The sequence below is a fragment of the Peromyscus leucopus genome, chromosome 8b (genome assembly GCF_004664715.2).
Source record: "Peromyscus leucopus breed LL Stock chromosome 8b, UCI_PerLeu_2.1, whole genome shotgun sequence".
Lineage (NCBI taxonomy): Eukaryota > Metazoa > Chordata > Mammalia > Rodentia > Cricetidae > Peromyscus > Peromyscus leucopus.
Window position 1 is genome coordinate 87215803 of NC_051086.1, and position 18321 is coordinate 87234123.

Consider the following 18321-nt stretch of genomic DNA (forward strand, 5'->3'; position numbering starts at 1 on the left):
TAGTACAGTTTCTTTAGCTATCTACACTCTTTGTTCCTAATAGAAAAGTTTGGCAGCGCACACCTTTAGTCCCAGCACTCAAGAGGCAGAGGCAGGAGGATCTCTGAATTTGAGGCCAGCCTGGTCTACAGAGTAAGTTCCAGGACATCCAGACCTACAGAGAAACCTCGTCTTAAAAAAAAAAAAACAAAATAAATGAAATAAAATGAAATAAAAGCTTGGTTAGTTCTAATTCACAACAACACACTGAATATAACAAAATCCCATTTTAAACAGTTTTTAAAACTTTTGTGTGTATACTGACAATTCAACCAAGGACCTCATTCATACCTGTTAAGTACAAATTTTACCTAGGAACAAGAGAAAGTCAAGGATCATAAGTGTTTGGGTTTTTTTTTTTTTTTTTTTTTTGAGACAAGGTCTTACTATGTAAGTCAGGCTAACCTAGAATTCACAACTCTTCTGCCTTTGCTTACAGTGGTTGCAGAATGCCCAAGGGCAATGAGAACACAATCCACCTAGGTGAGTCCAACCAACCCCTACCACATTTTCTTTCTTATACTATACAATATTTTCTTTCCTAAACACACACACAAACACACACACACACACACACACACACACACACACAGCTGTAATTAAGAAAAGCAAAACTTTGAATTCTAAGAAATAACTGAAAGGAGTTAGGATTAAAGTTATAGAGAGAAAGAAATTTAGAGTTCACAACATCAGTAGTCAAAAACAATTTGGGTCTTTTCAAGGGAACTCTTCCTATAAAACCTGAGTGACCCAGGGGGTGATGATGAGTAGGAATCTACACAAGCAAAGAACCTCTTTTGGTCCCTGCTTGCATACTCAGAGGCCTTTACTTTTGACCCCTCTAGAGCAGTAAAAGAGGTAAGTTAATGATAACATTTGGCAGGGTGGCAGGCTGGGTTAACTCCAGGCCACACAGTAAGCTTGAGGCCAACCTGAATTATATAGTGAAAATACAACAGCAATAAAGAATAAAATTATAAGCAAACATTTAAATACTAAGAATGAAGGATGAGTGAATTCATTGGACTCCTGACATAAAAACTAGAGGTGAGCTCTTCCCTAGTATATATACAAGGGCCAAGGTTGTATTCCTAGCACTTTAGAAAAATAAAAGAGAAAAAAATGTTTAGATCAAAATCTATAAAAAACAAGAACAATAAACTTGAGAAAGACGTAAAATAACCACAAATGAGCCAAGCATAGTGGTACATGCCTGCAATCCCAAGACTTGGTGAGAAAAGGAGGACCAAGAAGTTCAAGGTCACTCTTAGCTACATAGACAACCCACACCTAACTGAGATACATGAGACCCTATTTCAGGGGAAAGGGGGAGGGGAAAAAGATTATAACTAGAATGCTATCAACCCCAGAGGTAGAAACAGGAGGATCAGGAGTTCAAGACTTGCCTGGGCTTGTCCTGGGGCTGGCGGCGGCTGCTAGAGTAAGAGGCAGGGAGATCAGTGAAGTAGAATTAGAGTCCAGAGGCAAACTCTTGACATTGACAGTCAACTAACTTGACACGGTGCCAAGATAATTCAGTGGATAAACAGTCTTTGCAACAAATGTGCTGGACAATTAGATACCCATCCACAAAAGATAAAGGTGGGCTCTATTCCTTCAGTCACTCCAATTAAAAATACATGGCAGACTTGAGTGCAACAGCAGAAGGTATAATACACTTAGAAGAAATTATAGAACTAAAATTTCATGACCTTGAATTAGGTAAAGCCTTCTTAGGTATAACCTGTGAAATATTCCTTTACACTGTAAATATGTCACTGTGATTGGTTTAAAGAAGCTGACTGGTCTATAGCTAGGCAGGATAAGGTTAGGTGGGTGAACCAGACAAAGAGAATGCTGGGAAGAAGGCCAGAGTCTGAGGAGCTGTGAGAGAGATGCAAATGAAGGAGATGAACATACTGTGCCCAAAGAAGGTACTGTCTTGTGGCAGAGGGTAGGTGAGAAATATGGGCTCATTTAAGTTGTAAGAGCTAGTTAGCAACAAGTAAAATTATAAAAAGTCTCTGTGTGATTACTTGGGGAGCAGCTGGTGGGACAGAAAAGTCCGCCTACATATAGCACCCAATGTGGGAAATATGGAATAATCTTTTGGTATACTGTGAAGATGTGTCTTTGCCCAGGCACCTTCTGATTGGTTTAATAAAAGAGCTAACTGGCCAGTTGGTAGGCAGGAAGTATAGGTGGGACACCAAGGTACAGAGGACACCAAGAAGAAGGGTGGAGTCTCCAGCAGAGGCAGAGAGAAGCTGAACATGCCATGTTGAAAGAAGGTAGATAAGAAATATGGGTTAATTTAAGAGTTAGCTAGTAGCAAGCCTCAGCTATCGACTGAGCATTTATAATTAATAATAAGTCCCTGAGTGGCTATTTGCAAGCAGCCAGGACGAAGAGAAACTCTGCCTACATATGGTGCCCAAACATCAGGCACCTACATCAACATAAAACATGAAAAAGCTTTAAAAAGGTTCTAAACACACAAAAATTGAGCCAAAGGTGGCTTCCAAGTCTCATCTCTCATGCTGGCCTCAGTACCAAGACATATCTGCCAGCAGCTGCCTGTGGGAGGAGCCAGCTACCAGTCACCACATACTAAGCTAAACTGCACCAAAAGCAGCTGACATAGTAGTTTAAGATTTGTCTCATGCAATGAAAAAAACAATACAGATGTTCAGTAAATAAAGATCCAGATTGAAAAAAAAAAAAAAAAAAACAAACTCTAAATGAGTTAGTGAGGTTAAAAATATACATAGGCTTGTGAGAGAAAAGAAGAAGGTATATACAGTCATAGATTTTAAGTTTAAAATTAATAAAATCTTTAAAGAAGGATTAAAGTAAAATAACTGTGTGTCTGTCTGTCTGTCTGTCTTTCTGTGTATGCCACATAGAGATGGAAAATACACAGAGTCTGGATCCTGTATGTTATCATGTTGTCTTTAAATGGGGGAGAGGTTATGCTTTTATTTCCACAGGGAAGGAGAGGCTATGGATTCATTTCAGGTTGATATAGATCAGGTTTGATCAGGAAGACCCCTCTCTAAAAATCCTGATTATAGACATAAAGAAATAAACCTAAAAAACTACAAAACACATAACATATATTTTACCTGCTCAAACATAAAACAAAAATAATCATCTTTGGCTAACTTGTGTACAACACGAAGTCTATACTTGTATTAATACAGATATGTAAGTTACCTTTAAAAGTTTATGTATTTTCTGGCCGGGCGGTGGTGGCGCACGCCTTTAATCCCAGCACTCGGGAGGCAGAGCCAGGCGGATCTCTGAGTTCGAGGCCAGCCTGGACTACCAAGTGAGCTCCAGGAAAGGCGCAAAGCTACACAGAGAAACCCTGTCTCGAAAAACCAAAAAAAAAAAAAAAAAAAGTTTATGTATTTTCAGAGGAAGGGGACCAAATACCAATAAAAAAGAGATAGCCCAGATGATCCAACATCTCGGAACACCTCTGCTACAGTTTCCTCTGGGTTTTGCATCTAGAACAGCTTCAAGGATGCTGGCTGATATGGTCCAACCTCAGAAATTACTCCAGCCAAGATTTAACCATTATCCTAAATTTTCTCAGGGTCCCCCAAAGATGCCAGCACCCATCGAGAACAACAGGAAGCAGTCTAGAATAAACAATGCCCACATTCCCAGAAGGTGAATTATGGATGTTTATTATCATTAAAGGGGGGGTGGTGGTTACAAGTTGTTACTGGTCATAGTCAGAAAAAAAAGCTAGACAAAGGAGTTAAAACTCAAAGATCTCTTTCTAAAGGAGAAAAGGAGGATATGATATAGAAATGTGATAAAAGGGTAGATTATTGAATCTACTTTAATCCAAAAAAACAACTATTAAACTAAAAATATTTTGCATTGGTAAGGATTTGGTTTATTGATACAAATTTAAAGTTATTTTTGCTATATGTATGTTTCTACTCTTGTTTGGGGTATTGTGCTTATGCATCTCCTTCAAAAAATGTAATGTATAATTAAAAAAACAGGTTAATAGTCATCTATGATAATCAAACTTGTAGCCATATTAAGTATGTTTTCAAGATTAAACAGATATATTTAGATAGATAGATAGATAGATAGATAGATAGATAGATAGATGGTCTTCAAACACTTCAAAGACCTACAGAATATGGCATTTAATAGGTTTAAGGCTTTTCATGACCACGAGACACGTCTGCTCCTGAAAGCACCAATTTCAGAGATGATAGGCATTGAAAAAACTCCATATGGAGTTTACTTTCTTTATGGCAAAAGCTAGCCATTTAGGCAAAAAACTGCCCTTACTTCAATAGTATATCGTGTAATTGGACCAGCAGGATGCAAAAGAAAGCAACTGCCAAACTTTGCCAAGACAAAGTAGAACAGTTCTTCAAAATTTCCTGCCTCTCAGAAAAGTCTGTCAGATACTAGGCCTGTAGGACAAAGATGGATGCCTCAATGTTACAGAGGAACTTTGGGTGACTGTCCAGTAGGCCAGATGTTCCTGTCATTAGGTAACATTTCACCCTTCTGGGGTTTTTGATGGAGTTAAAGACTAAATAATTAGACTTAAAAGTTTTCCTTAGTTATGATAAAAGGTAAGTTAGGTATAAAACTTTAGATTCACAAAGATAAATAATAAATATTTTCTCTGAATTTGCCAAATACAAATGTGATGGATATTGAAAATGAAATTCTTGATAACTGTTTTTGTTGTATATCATTTTATTTTACTATGTTTAAGTTAAAATCTTCCCTTTTAATTAGACAAGGCGCGGGGGGGGGGGAGATACTGTGAAACAAATTTTTTTTTTTTTTTTTTTTTTTTTTTGGTTTTTCGAGACAGGGTTTTTCTGTGTAGATTTGCGCCTTTCCTGGAACTCACTTGGTAGCCCAGGCTGGCCTCGAACTCACAGAGACCCACCTGGCTCTGCCTCCTAAGTGCTGGGATTAAAGGTGTGCACCACTACTGCCCGTGAAACAATCTTTTTGTACAATATGAATATACATTACTCTCATTGGTTAAGAAAGAGTGGACTTGCTGGTAGCTAGGCAGGATTTTGGAGACAGCAGAATGCTGGGAAGAAGACAGGCAGAGTCAGATGAGACACCATGAAGCAAGCAGGATGGGAAGTACATACATGAGGAAAACAAGCCTTGGGGAAGTACATAGATTAATAGAAATGGGTTAATTTAAGTTGCAAGAGCTAGCTAAAAACAAGCTTAAACTATCAGTTGAGCATTTATAATTAATATTAAGTCTCTGTGTGGTTATTTGGGGAGCAGCTGCCAGGACGCATAAAAACTCCGCCTACAATAACCAAAAGCATAAGTAACAGAAGGGAAAATGGGTATTTGGGGCTTTTTTCAATCTAAATTAAGAATGTCTGTACTTCTTAATTTAGATGGGCTAGATATATAGATGAGGGGCATGCTTGGCATGCAGGAGGCTCTGGGTTCAGTTAAGAGAAGCATCCAAAACAGAAAGAGGACACCATTAAACAGGCAGAACAACAGCCCAAAGAGAAGAAGCAAGCTATCTGAAAGGAATATCTGAGAAGAGTCTTCAAGCAGACTATGTCCAGAACCCTTACATTTCAACAATAAAGATAACCTAATTTTAAAGGGGAAAGGAGTAATGGAGGGCTGGTGAGGTGCCTCACTGGTTAAAGGTGCGTGCCACCAAGCCTGATGACATAAGTTCCCTCCTCAGAACCTACAGGACAGAAGAAGAGCCTAGAATCCCCTAAACTGTCCTCCATGTGTGTACACTCCCACACCTGCCCCCCACAAATAAATAAATATAACATTTTAAAGAGCAAAGGAACCCAATACGTATTTTTCCAATGACACACAAATGACTAATAACCAAATAAAGCACAGTATTTGTTATTTATGAGATGTAAACAAAAGCCACAATGAAATACCATTTTACCCTCACTAGGATAGCTAAGATTTTAAAAAAGATAACAATGAGTATGTGGAGAAACTCAAGTATCTTATTGATGGGAGTGTGAAATGTTTCACCTGCTATGGGAAAGTCTGTCAGTTCCTCAAAAGTATCTACCGACTGACCCGATGATCTCACCCTTAGCAAATATCTAAGAAGACAAGCACCTACACAACAGCAACTTTGACATGGATGCTCACAGTCATGTCATCTCTAAGAGCCAAGCACTAGAAACAATCTAACTCGACATCAACTAATGAAAGAATAAATAGAGCTAATACCAACAGGACATCTAAACCATGATTACAAGTATTAATACTCATCCATAACAAGTCAAGAGGCCAGGGCTGAAGTAGAGTTCAGTTGTACAGCATATGCTTAGCATGTGCAAAGACCTGGGGCCAATCCCAGCATACACATACATGCACACATGATAACAGAATACTAAAATTCACTAGGCTATTACAATAATCAAAGAAGAGAAGGCAGAGCCAAGCATTCCTTAGGATGCTAAGGCCAGAGGCCATGAATTCCAGACTAGCTTGAACTAGATTTAGGGTTAAGACCCTGTCTCAAAAACCCAAAACATACAATTTAAAAAAGGAAGGAAGGAAGGAAGGAAGGAAGGAAGGAAGGAAGGAAGGAAGGAAGGAAGGAAGGAAGGAAGGAAGGAAGGAGAGAGAGAAAGAAAGAAGGCAAGCTATCTGCCACCATCTGATGAAGTGAATATTAAGCCAATTTCCTACCTTAAAATTAAATATTTGTTTTAAAAATTAAAGCTTAAGAGAAGGCTCAGCAATATGCTCTTCCAGAGTGTGACCTGAGCTCTCAGCATCTATGCTGGGTAACTTATTACCATCTGTAACTCCAGCTCCAGGACACTTGACACCTCCAGCCTCAAGGGAACCTGTACTCATGTATACATACCTCTTATATACACACAATTTTATATACAGAGAGACACAATTTAAAAATAAATCTTTACAATAACTGAAACTGAACACTGAAGGGGTTGGCTCAGTTGGTAAAGTGTTAGCTGAATTCAGATCCCAGAAATCACTCAACAGCCAGCCTAGCCAATTGCTGAACTCTATGTTCAGTCAGAGACCCTGTTTCCAAAAAAAAAAAAAAAAAAAAAAAAAAGCACAAAGTTATATAGTAAAACACCCAATGTTTATTTCTGGCCTCCATATGAACTAATACCATTTACACATGTGTACAAACATACACATATACTATACTATACTATACTATACTACACACACACACACACACACACACACACACACACAATGTAAAAAAAATAAAATTGACAATTAAAACTTGCTGAGCATGTACAAAACCCCAATTTGGATCCCTAGTATTAAAAAAAAAAAATGAACTTTTAAGGACACCTGTAGAAGCCAGGATTAGTGCTGCACACCTATAAATGCAGTACTCAGGAAGTGGAAGATCGGGGGTTCAAGGTCACCTGTGGCTACATAGTAAGCTCTGAGGTCAGAACTCATGAGGCCTGAGCTACACCATACCCTTTTCAAAAAAAATCTAAGAAAGGACATTTTGGTCTTTGTCCAGAGGTTGAGTATAGCTCTGGGCTCATGTGGCACCAAGGTAGGAAGGGGAGAGGAGCATCCTAAAGTAAATTATTCCAAGTAAAATTAAATAGGGGACCTGAAGACTGGCCCAAGTCTCAAGTATGCTAGGCCATATCCCCAATCACCTGCATTTTTATAGTAGATTATTATAGTGGGTTATTAAGAGAACAAACTGCTCAAACTGCACTGAGGCAAGAAGACAAGACAGTAGTGAGACAAGTGTGGAAAGGAAGTCTGTTCAGAAGCCTGAGAAAATGACAAGTGCACAGAGTGACATTAAGACATGAGCGGCCATCAGAATAAATCTTAACGCATAGACCAAGGGAAATATGGTGGGTGTGATGTGGATTCAAAACTGAATCGATTTAGAAAGAGACCTATGTGTTTACTAAAATTCAGAGAATGGTAGCAATGTTATCAGGAGAGGAGGGATACCAAGACTATGTTTGGAGTAAATTGTTCTTGCAGGAAGAAAAATACACACCATGAACTATACAGAAAAACAAAAGTAAAATATATGAAGACTGGAAGTAAAACGTGAAAATGTGATACAACACTGGAATAGCTTTGACCTTGAGAGCAGGGAAACATTCCTTGAAACACTAAATTAGCTTGTGACTATAAGCATATAAATACCAGGAAATTCACACGGTGTTGATTTAGGATAGCCAAATATTGGAAAATACTGAAGTGCCTGCGAAGAATATAATGGAAAGTTCCTGAGGTGGAATACTACATATTTATCTGTAAAGTGCAACACATGAGATCCACATCTAAAAACAAAAAGTTTCCAGAAACAATAGGACCCTCGGGTTGAAGAATGATACCACAGTACAACAACTTTCGTGAGTCTAAATGTTTCTTCATGAAACTCCGGGTTTTCTGTGGTGATGGACACACGGACACACATATGTATAAATGATGACAAGAAGCATCAGAATGAGCTGTAGTCTGGCGGCTTCCATCGGCTCTTGGCTCAGCCTCGATGGTGACGGCCTGTGCAGGACAGATGGCCTTACAGAGCTTGCAGGTGATGCAGCACTGCTCCACAGTGGCTCAATGCATGTTCCCCACGGAAGCGTGACTTAGTGGGTAGTGGGCCCTTCTTAAATGGGCAGCTGATGGTGGCAGGTTCCCGAAAGAGGTAGCTCAGGGTCACGCCCAGTCCACATCAGAGTCCAAAGCTGCATGGTCAGTCACAGACTTCATGTCCACCCCAAGCTTCTGTACATTCACATACTTGTAGCTGCCACTGCCCTGCTATGGAGGCTTTGGCCATTGAGATGTCCTGTGCCCATGACCTGGGCCAAGGCCCATGACAGCATGGGTGAGGTCAGATGATACATCCTGAGGCATGGCAGCTCCTTCTCTGCCCAGGGGTGGGTCAGCCAGGAGCCCACATTAATTTCTCTTAAAGACTGAAAATAAATATTTGATGGTACTGGATAATTCTAAGTTATGGCATATGGTTATCTTGTCTTATTATTTTGTACTTTTTACTATTTTTACAATTTCTCAGATTGATTTCCCAGAAATAGTGGTAAAGATGGGACTTTTGCATGTATAGAAATGTTACAGTAGTTTGATGCTAATTTTTATAGAACGTATTTCTAAAAAAACAATATAAGTGGATAGATTTGGTACTCTATTTAATATGAAATTATCTATTTTATTAAAATTAAAATTTTTGAAATTTATTTATATTTTATGTATGAGTATTCTGTATGTACACCTGCATGGAAGAAGAGGGCATCAGATCCTACAGATGGTTGTGAGCCACCATGTGGTTGCTGGGAACTGAACCCAGGACCTCTGGAAGAGCAGCCAGTGCCTTTAACCTGAATCATCTCCCCAGTCTCTTACTTCATTAAAATTTAAAATGATACCAGGCGGTGGGGTGGTGGTGCATACCTTTAGTCCCAGCACTGGAGATGGAGGCAGGTGGCTCTCTGAGGCCAGCCTGGTCTACAGAGTGAGTTCTAGGACAGTCTGGTCTGTTATGCAGAGAAACCCTGTCTAAAATAAAATGACAAATGAGAACAACAGAGAAGGGGAATGTGGGATTGTGCCTGGCATACAGGAATGAGAACTGAATTCATGCCCCCAAATATCCACATAAAAAACTGAGTGCAGCCTTTAATCCCAGCACTTCGGAGGCAGAGCCAAGTGGATTTCTTTGAGCTTGAGGCCAGAATGACCTACAGAGTGAGTTCCAGGATAACCAGGGCTATACAGAGAGACCTGTTGTGTGTGTGTGGGGGGGGGGGAGACCGGGGACGGGACACGACGACGACGACGACACAGGACGGATACACAACCTGGTGCAGCAGTTGTACCCATGCATACATGCGCACATGAACTATTTTTAACAGAGAGAAAACATGTACATAGTTTTAAAAGAGCTCTCAAATAAACAATAGCTTGGCGTTAAGAACTTTAAAAGACTGAAAGGGTGGTTCAGTGGGCAGAGTGCGTATACAGTAAGCATGAAGATGAATCTAAGTGGAACATGTCTGTAACCCCATGACTAAAGGAAGAAAGAGGTGGATACTTGGAGGCTCACTAGCCAGTCAGTCGTGAGAGACCCTGTCTCCATAAATGAATGAATGAATGAATAAATGAATGAATAAAAATAGAAAGGCAAAATAGGAAGTCAAGGCAGACTTCCCCACATCAACCCAAGCCTTTCACATACTCATATAGACATGTATATCCATACAGACAAAGAATAAAGAAGGGAGGTGGAGAGATGGCTCAGCAGTTAAGAGCACTAGCTGCTCTTCCAGAGGACCTGAGTTCAATTCCCAGCAACCACATGGTGGCTCACAACCATCTGTAATGAGATCTGGTGCCCTCTTCTGGCCTGCAGGGACACACGCAGGCAGAACACCGCATATATAATTAATAAATAAATAAATAAATAAAAAACTTCCTCTTAGGAATTCAATAAAATCATTTGACTTTTGCAATGCCCAACAATGAAACAATCACAATATTGCATATTCCTTAGTTGTTTTCAAGTCTTAGAACTATTTACACAACAGAAAGTCTCAGTTACAGCTAAAATGACAAATTTATACAAATAATATGAGGATCTGAAAAGGCTGGGTGAATGATATGAGTATGTTAAATGTATCCTTCATAACAGGGGAAATGGGCCTTTTTAAAGACTGACTACAGTGCTGGAGAGCTGGCTCGGTGGTTAGAGGACCTGGGTTCAATTTCTAGCACCCATATGGCAGCTCACAACCACCTTTAACTCCATCTAGTTCCAGGGGAACCAATGCCCTCTTCTGTCTGCTGCAGGCATTGCATGTATGTGGTGTACAGCTATACATGCAGACAGAATATTCACATACATGAAATATAAATAAGTATCAGTTTACCAGTGATAATGACACATGCCTTTAATCTCAGCACTTGGGAGGCAAAGGCAGGCATAGTATATTAGCCTGCAGCTAAGCTAGTGATGTGATTAAGGAGTAAACCAAAGTGGGGCCTAAGAGTTAGTTAGGGGAGAGGCAGGCAGGGAGAAATTCTTTTATAATGCAGTCAGACTGGGTCTCTCTCGTAGAGTTCATTTCAACAGAGACCAGAGAACTGAGGGAACAGGAGGCATACTGACGTCTTAGGGGAGAATGCTAAGGAAAGAGGAAGTATAAGCCAGGTGGTGCAGACCTGTAATTCTACCACTCCAGAGGTGGAGGCAGAAGAATCAGGAACTCAAGGCTAGCCTTGGTTACACAGTAAGTTTAAAGCTAACCTGGGATACCCAAGACTGTTTCACAACCACACCACATCCCCAAAGTACAAAGGCTTTGAAGAAAAAAGCTTGTAGGATTTGAAAAATAAAGTAATGAAAAAGTATGAATCAAGTATTATAAAAAATAAACAAACAAACAAACATGTGACCTGGTTAGAAAAGCAGAGAATAGCAAGAGATTAGAGAGGGAACAAGTCATCTAGGGCCATTTTAAGGACTTTTAAAAAGAGAAGCTGGAGAGATGGCTCAGAGATTAAGAGCACTGGCTGTTCTTCCAGAGGTTCTGAGTTCAATTCCCAGCAACCACATGGTGGCTCACAACCATCTGTAATGAGATCTGGTGCCCTCTTCTGGCCTGCAGATACAGCACTGCATACATAATGAGAGAAAGAGAGAGAGAGAGAGAGAGAGAGAGAGAGAGAGAGAGAGAGAGAGAGAGAGAGAGAGCGAGCGAGCGAGAGCGAGCACAAATGGACTTGGGTTTCAAACTACCAGTGAGTGCTACTGAGAAAAATGAAAAGGAACAAATTTAGAAACAGGGAGTCAGATCAAAATTTCCCTGGGAGACACAAACTTCAGCTACAGTGGCAGCGTGAACAGAATTAAGAAGTAGAGGGATTCGGAGCATATTCTGAAGGTGAAACCAGTAAGATTTAGTATCTAGATGTGGGATAAAATATAAAGAGATAAGAATGAACATTTTTAGCCAGTAACAGAGGAAAGCACAGGCAGTTCTGAGATGTGTAAAACTGTAGGAGTGAGTACTGAGTGGAGAGTCAGAATGATGAGTTTAGTTGTGGACACTGAAATCGGATACTCTTGTTGGACAGAAAGAGGACAGGTCTGGAATTCAGGGCAGAGATCTGACTACAGATAGAACCTTGAAAGTCTTCTGTAGACAGGTGATAGGTTTTAATGACAAACTAGATGAGATTAAGCAGAAATAAAGGTAGGGGAAAAAGAAAAAACAAAAGAGAAAGAAAGTTTTAGCTTTCCTTTTTTCCAAGAATGGAAGCTGAGCTAAGTGTATGCGGGCTAACAGACTGCTGGATGAGCTCTGATCACTGAGCACTAGATTTAGCAACGTGGAAATCATAAACTCAGGAACACTGGTGAAGGAGAATTATTAGCAGATTTTTGTAATTATAAATAGAGTTGGCTCAGCAGTTAAGAGCACTTGTTACATTTGCGAAGGACCTAGGTTTAGTTCCCATCACCCATAACTGGAGTTACTCCAGTTCCAGGACCTCCGAGGGCACCAGGGACACATGTGGTACGTATGCATGCATGTAGGCACAACACTCATGCACATAAACTAAATAAATCTAAAAAAATAATACCCAATATATATCTTTGTAGTCCTGTGGGAATGGAACTTCTGAATCCAAAGATATGTAAAACTTAACACAGATATACTACCAATTTCTCTAAATAATTGCACCAATTAATTTCTAGTTGGTACAAAGCTGTGTATGCCTTTAAACTAAAACCTACACAAATATCAATTTTCTATTTTTTAAAGATTTATTATTTTTTATTGTATGTATATGAGTCTATTGTGTGCATGTATATCTATCTGTGCACCATACATGTGCCTGGTGTCCTCTGAGGCCAGAAGAAGGGACTGGATCCCTTGGAACTGGAGTTACAGATGTCTATAAGCTGCCATGTGGGTGCTGGGATCAAACCCAGGTTCTCTGAAGAATATCAAATACTCTTAACCTAACTTAGCTAGCTTTCTAGCCCCAAATCTAAAATTTCTTAATCCTTATTAATTAGATAGATCTTAAAAGTTATCCTCTTAGCCAGGAATGGTGGTGCACGCCTTTAATCCCAGCACTCGGGAGACAGAGGCAGGTGGATCTATGTAAGTTTGAGGCCAGCTTGGCCTACGGAATGAGTTCCGGGACAGCCAGGGCTACACAGAGATCTCAAAAGGCAAAACCAAAAACAAGCAACAACAACGAAGTTATCTTTTAATTCTGTAGTTCTTTATGGCCTAAATTGATAGTTATTAGGCATTTGCCTTTTTCTTTCCCATAAAGCCACCTCTGCCCTTCTCTTCTTGCCTATCTTTACTGATTTACAATACTTGCTGTATATTAAAGTTAACTCTTTCACTTTTCTTTATATAACTAAGAAGCAAAGACAAAGAGAACTATATCAAAGCACCAGGCTTTTGGGTTTTACATGTTTTATACATTTCTTCTTCTTATACAATTTCTTGGTTACTCTCTGCAGCATGAGAATAATCTAGTTAAGAGTATCTGCAGGGCCTGACAGCATAAAAGTACTGATGATAGGACCAAGTAGGCAGCCATTCGAATGTATCTACCCCACACCCATGGAACCATATCCTTTAGTTTACATTAGGGAACAGAAGGAATGTTGATCAAAATTCTGTGTATTTAACTATGTGCCTATCACACAGAGGACACAGTAAATATGCATAGAATAAACAAAGCATCCCTCTGAAAGGGAGGCAACTATTATGGCAATCAAAGAACAGAAGCGGGCTGGAGAGATGGATTAGCAAGAAAAATGCCTGCCACAGAACCACAAGAACTTGAGTTCCAAGTTCAGATCCCTAGCACTCATGTAAAAAGCTGGGTGTGACAGCACATATTGGCATTTATAATCCAAGCAGTGAGGGATGAATGGAGACAGGCAGCTCACTGGCCAACAAGTCTACCCAATTGATAAATTCAGTGAAAGTTCTTGTCTTAAAAAAATGTGGAGTACTTTAATGTTGACCTCTGGCCTCGATACATGAACTCATGCCCCATACATACAAAAGAAAAAAGGACAAATGGTTTTGCTCAGGAAAGTCAGATCTAATAAAGATCTATGAATGATAAACAGACAATAGAATTAAAAAAAAAAAAAGCAACAATACCACAAAGTGACTGCATTCTCACAGCAAGGGTTTTATGTTACCCTCAAGTCCTCTACAATATCTTATTGTCAATATTCCACTCTTTAGGTCACATGCATGATGATTAAACAACTCTGAAAAACATTTTTAAAAAATATTTTTCTAGGGGCTGGAGAGATGGCTCAGTGGTTAAGAGCTCTGACTGCTCTTCCAGAGGACCTGGTATGCACATGGGAGCTCACAACAGTCTATGACTCCAGTTCCAGGGAACCTGACACCCTCACACAGACATACATGCAGGCAAGACACCGACACACATAAAATCAAAATAAATAAATTATATATAAAAAAGAACCTGTTTTAAAAAAAGAGGTATTTTTCTATTCTTGAGACAAAGCTACAGTAATAGTACTAAAAAAGTATTCCATAACACCAGGACAATCTGATTGAGATACTTGTCACTCAGCTGATGGCCAGGGTCGATGTCACTGCTCTGGACAGCTAAGCTAGTATCCCTTTCTTCCATGCCCACACCATACACATTACTCCCGAAGCAACAGTTAGTTGAAAAGGACAACTTTCCTCAATCTGGTAGGATCATTAAGTATGGTTGCTTCCTTCCTAGAACTCCCAACAAGCTTTCAAGAAGTATTTCAAATAATTCATGATTCTCTGACTCAGCTAATTTTTTTTTTATTATTTTTATTTCCTTTCCTTAAGACATCCAACATAGGACTACAGAGATGGCTTAATGGCTAAGAGCACTGACTGTGTCTTACAGGACACAGGTTGGTCTCAGCACCCACATCAAGTAACTCAGAACCATCGATAACACTTACCTCTGGCCCCATGAGCACCAGGCATGTACATGGTGCAAACACATAACATGCAAACTACTCATATATATAAAACTTAAAACAAAAGATACCCAACACTCCCACTACCTTTCCAAATAGAGTTGAATGTGAGTTAATAACTCATATATACTCCACAAAATCACCAGGGATTTTAACTACAGAAAATGAACAAGAGGCAAAAAATGGAATTAGTGGTGACTTCCTTTTGAAAGACAGGGTGGTCTTACTAGACACTCCACAGGTGACACATGCCTGTAACTCCAGCACTCAAAAGGCTAAAGTAGTATTCCCTCAAGTTTGAGGCCAGCCAGAGCTACATAGTGAGTTCCAGACTAGCCTAGGCTACTGTATGGAGAGCCTGTCTCCAAAAAAAAAAAAAAAAAGAAAGAAAGAAAGAAAGAGAGAGAGAGAGAGAGAGAGAGAGAGAGAGACAGAGAAGAGACAGAGAGACAGAGAAAGAAAGAAAGAAAGAAAGAAAGAAAGAAAGAAAGAAAGAAAGAAAGAAGAGAGAGAAAGAAAGAAAGAAAGAAAGAAAAAGAGAAAGGGAGAGAGAGAGAGAAAAGAGAATGAAAGGTAAACAAACACACCAAAACCTTAAAGAGGAACAAAAGGGTCATCTTGTACATTAACAAAAATAGGCAGTTGATAAGACACAGAAACTAAGAAAAAAGCAAATTTTGCTGGGCAGTGGTGGCGCATGGAGGCAGAGGCAGGCAGATCTCTGTGAGTTCAAGGCCAGCCTGGTCTACAAAGTGAGATCCAAAACAGGCTCCAAAAGCTACACAGAGAAACCCTGTCTCGAAAAACCAAAAAAGAAAAAAGTAAATTTTGATTCAAATTACTTATGGTAAATTACATGAACTCAAGATTTTATACCATTTGAATTCCTCTTTTTTTCTTTCTCTCTTCTAGAGACATAGTTCTCATGTAGCCCAGACTGGCCTCAAACTTACTATACAGTCAAAGATAACTTTCCACTTCTGTTTCTACCTCTCCGGTACTGTGACTGCAAGCATGTACCACTATGCCCAGTTTTAGGTGGTACACTGAACCTGGGCATCATGGATGCTAGGCAAGCACTCTACCAACTAAGCTGCATCCTCAGTCTAAATAGTCTTTAAAAAGAGAGAAAGAGGGGCTGGCTAGATGATCAAGCAGTTAAGAGCACTTGATGCTCTTCAGAAGACCTGAGTTCAATTCCCAGCACAAACACCAGGGAAGCTCACAATTACCTGTAACTCCAGCTCCAAGAGATCTGATGCACATCCCCCCATTGGGCTGTGGGCACCAGCACACTAGGACACACACACATAGGCACACATACACTTACTCATAATAAAAACAAATCCTTAATTTAAAAAAAGGTGCAGTTGAAATGAACAAACAAATTCCTTTTAGAAAATGAGAAGGCAAGCAAGTGGCCAGCTCACACATAGGGGCACGCCCTCTGCAGAATGCCTATCTACACAATCAACTACACTGCTCAAATACTAGTCTGAGAAAGTGTTGGGGGGAGTTTGGTGCTCTTTAATTAGATGAAATTTTGTCTAAAATGGAATCTGTAGTCTCTTTACTTTTTTGTCAACCCAAGATCACATTTTCCTTCCCATTGTCCACTCAAGACTTTGACAGAGCAGCCTCTCCTGAGAGTTCAGCCCCAGGAACTAAGTAAAGAACCATGCCTTTAAGAAGCAATGGAAAAGAGCTGGAAAGATGCCTCAGCAGCTGCTGAAAAGTTGCACTGCTCTTTCAGAGGACTCGAGTTTAGTTCTCAGTACCCATGATGGATGGCTCACAACCACCTAGCACTCAAGTTCCAGGAGATCTGACACTCTCTGGACTCTTTGGGTACTCACTCACACATGTAAGCATACTCATACACAGGCCCACACATATACACGTAATTTAAAAAGCAAATCTACAAAATGTTAAACTGAAAGTATTTTAAACAAATATCGGGCAGTGGTACACGTCTTTAATCCCAGCACTTGGGAGGCAGAGCCTGGCGGATCTCTGTGAGTTCGAGGCCAGCCTGGTCTACAGAGTGACTTCCAAGAAAGGCGCAAAGCTACACAGAGAAACCCTGTCTCGAAAAACCAAAAAAAAAAAAAAAAAAAAAAAAGGAAAGTATTTTAAACGATGAAAGAATAGAAAACATCATCCTCTCTATTAAAATAATCCAACTTCATCAAGAAATTCAAGAGTAAACATGTTTCAACATGCAGCCTTCTACTCACAGAGACAAAGGTGAAGCAGAGGCCCGCTCCCCGTGGTGCTAACTGCTCTGTATCAAGGCGAGGTTTTGCTAGCATCACTGACATGAGGGTCGGCAGAGCGGACTGCTCCTCGGAGGCCTCCTTTGCAGCACTGCCGTCTAAACCATACAGGGGCTGTTCTACACGACGCTGGAAGACATTAAGAAAACACACAAAGATGTGAGACAGATACTCACCGGAATACTGACTACACATGCAACACGTTAGTTAGACTGGGTATCATGAGATGTGTGATTCAAACCACAGAACATCTCTGAGAACACAGACCATCACAACATGGTCAACACCTACTCAGATCATGTAAAAGGTATTCCAGTGACTCTAATTTTACATAACTCTGGATGTGCAAATTACTCTGTATTGTTCAGTAAATCACCTTCTTAATACTCTCAATCTTACACAGGAAATACTCTTTCCATCCTATAAGTAAACAAAGAATTAACGTTATCTGCTGCCTGGCTTTATAGACAAGAGTTTATTACACTCTGAATTCTACTCAGTATAATTACATGCAAAAAAATCTAAACCAAATGCAAGCAGAGCAAGCATAGGACAGAAAAGGAGAAACATGCCTCAAGTATGTGTGGTTTATTCCAGAAATGTATGGTTAAACATTACCAAATCTGGGGTGGAGGAGGGGAGAGTGGTGGTGCACACCTTTGATCCCAGCACTGAGGCAGAGGCAGCTTTATGAGTTCAAGGCCAGCCTGTTCTACAGAGTGAGTTCCAAGACAGCCAGGGCTACAGAGAGAAACCCTGTCTTGAGAAGAAAAAAAAAAAAAATTAGCAAATCTAAAATAATTGATTACAAATTAATGATAGAAAAAAATTATGATTCTTCTCTTTGGATCGTAAAATAATTGTCGGGCAATGTTTAAAAAAAAAAAAAAAAAAGCTAGAAGTAGCCAGGCGGTGGCAGCACATGCTTTTAATCCCAGTACTAAGAACTAA

General features: G+C 39.8%; 1 protein-coding gene across 8 annotated transcripts in view; it reads right to left on the reverse strand.

Moving 5' to 3' along the window:
* Tlk2 (tousled like kinase 2) overlaps positions 1–18321 on the reverse strand; it is a 114035-nt gene that overhangs the window by 54030 nt on the left and 41684 nt on the right. For all 8 annotated transcript variants that reach the window (XM_028865141.2, XM_028865144.2, XM_028865140.2 and 5 more), the window contains one exon: positions 17332–17499. In XM_028865141.2, the coding sequence (XP_028720974.1) occupies positions 17332–17499 (168 nt within the window). The remainder of the gene's footprint in view (positions 1–17331; positions 17500–18321) is intronic.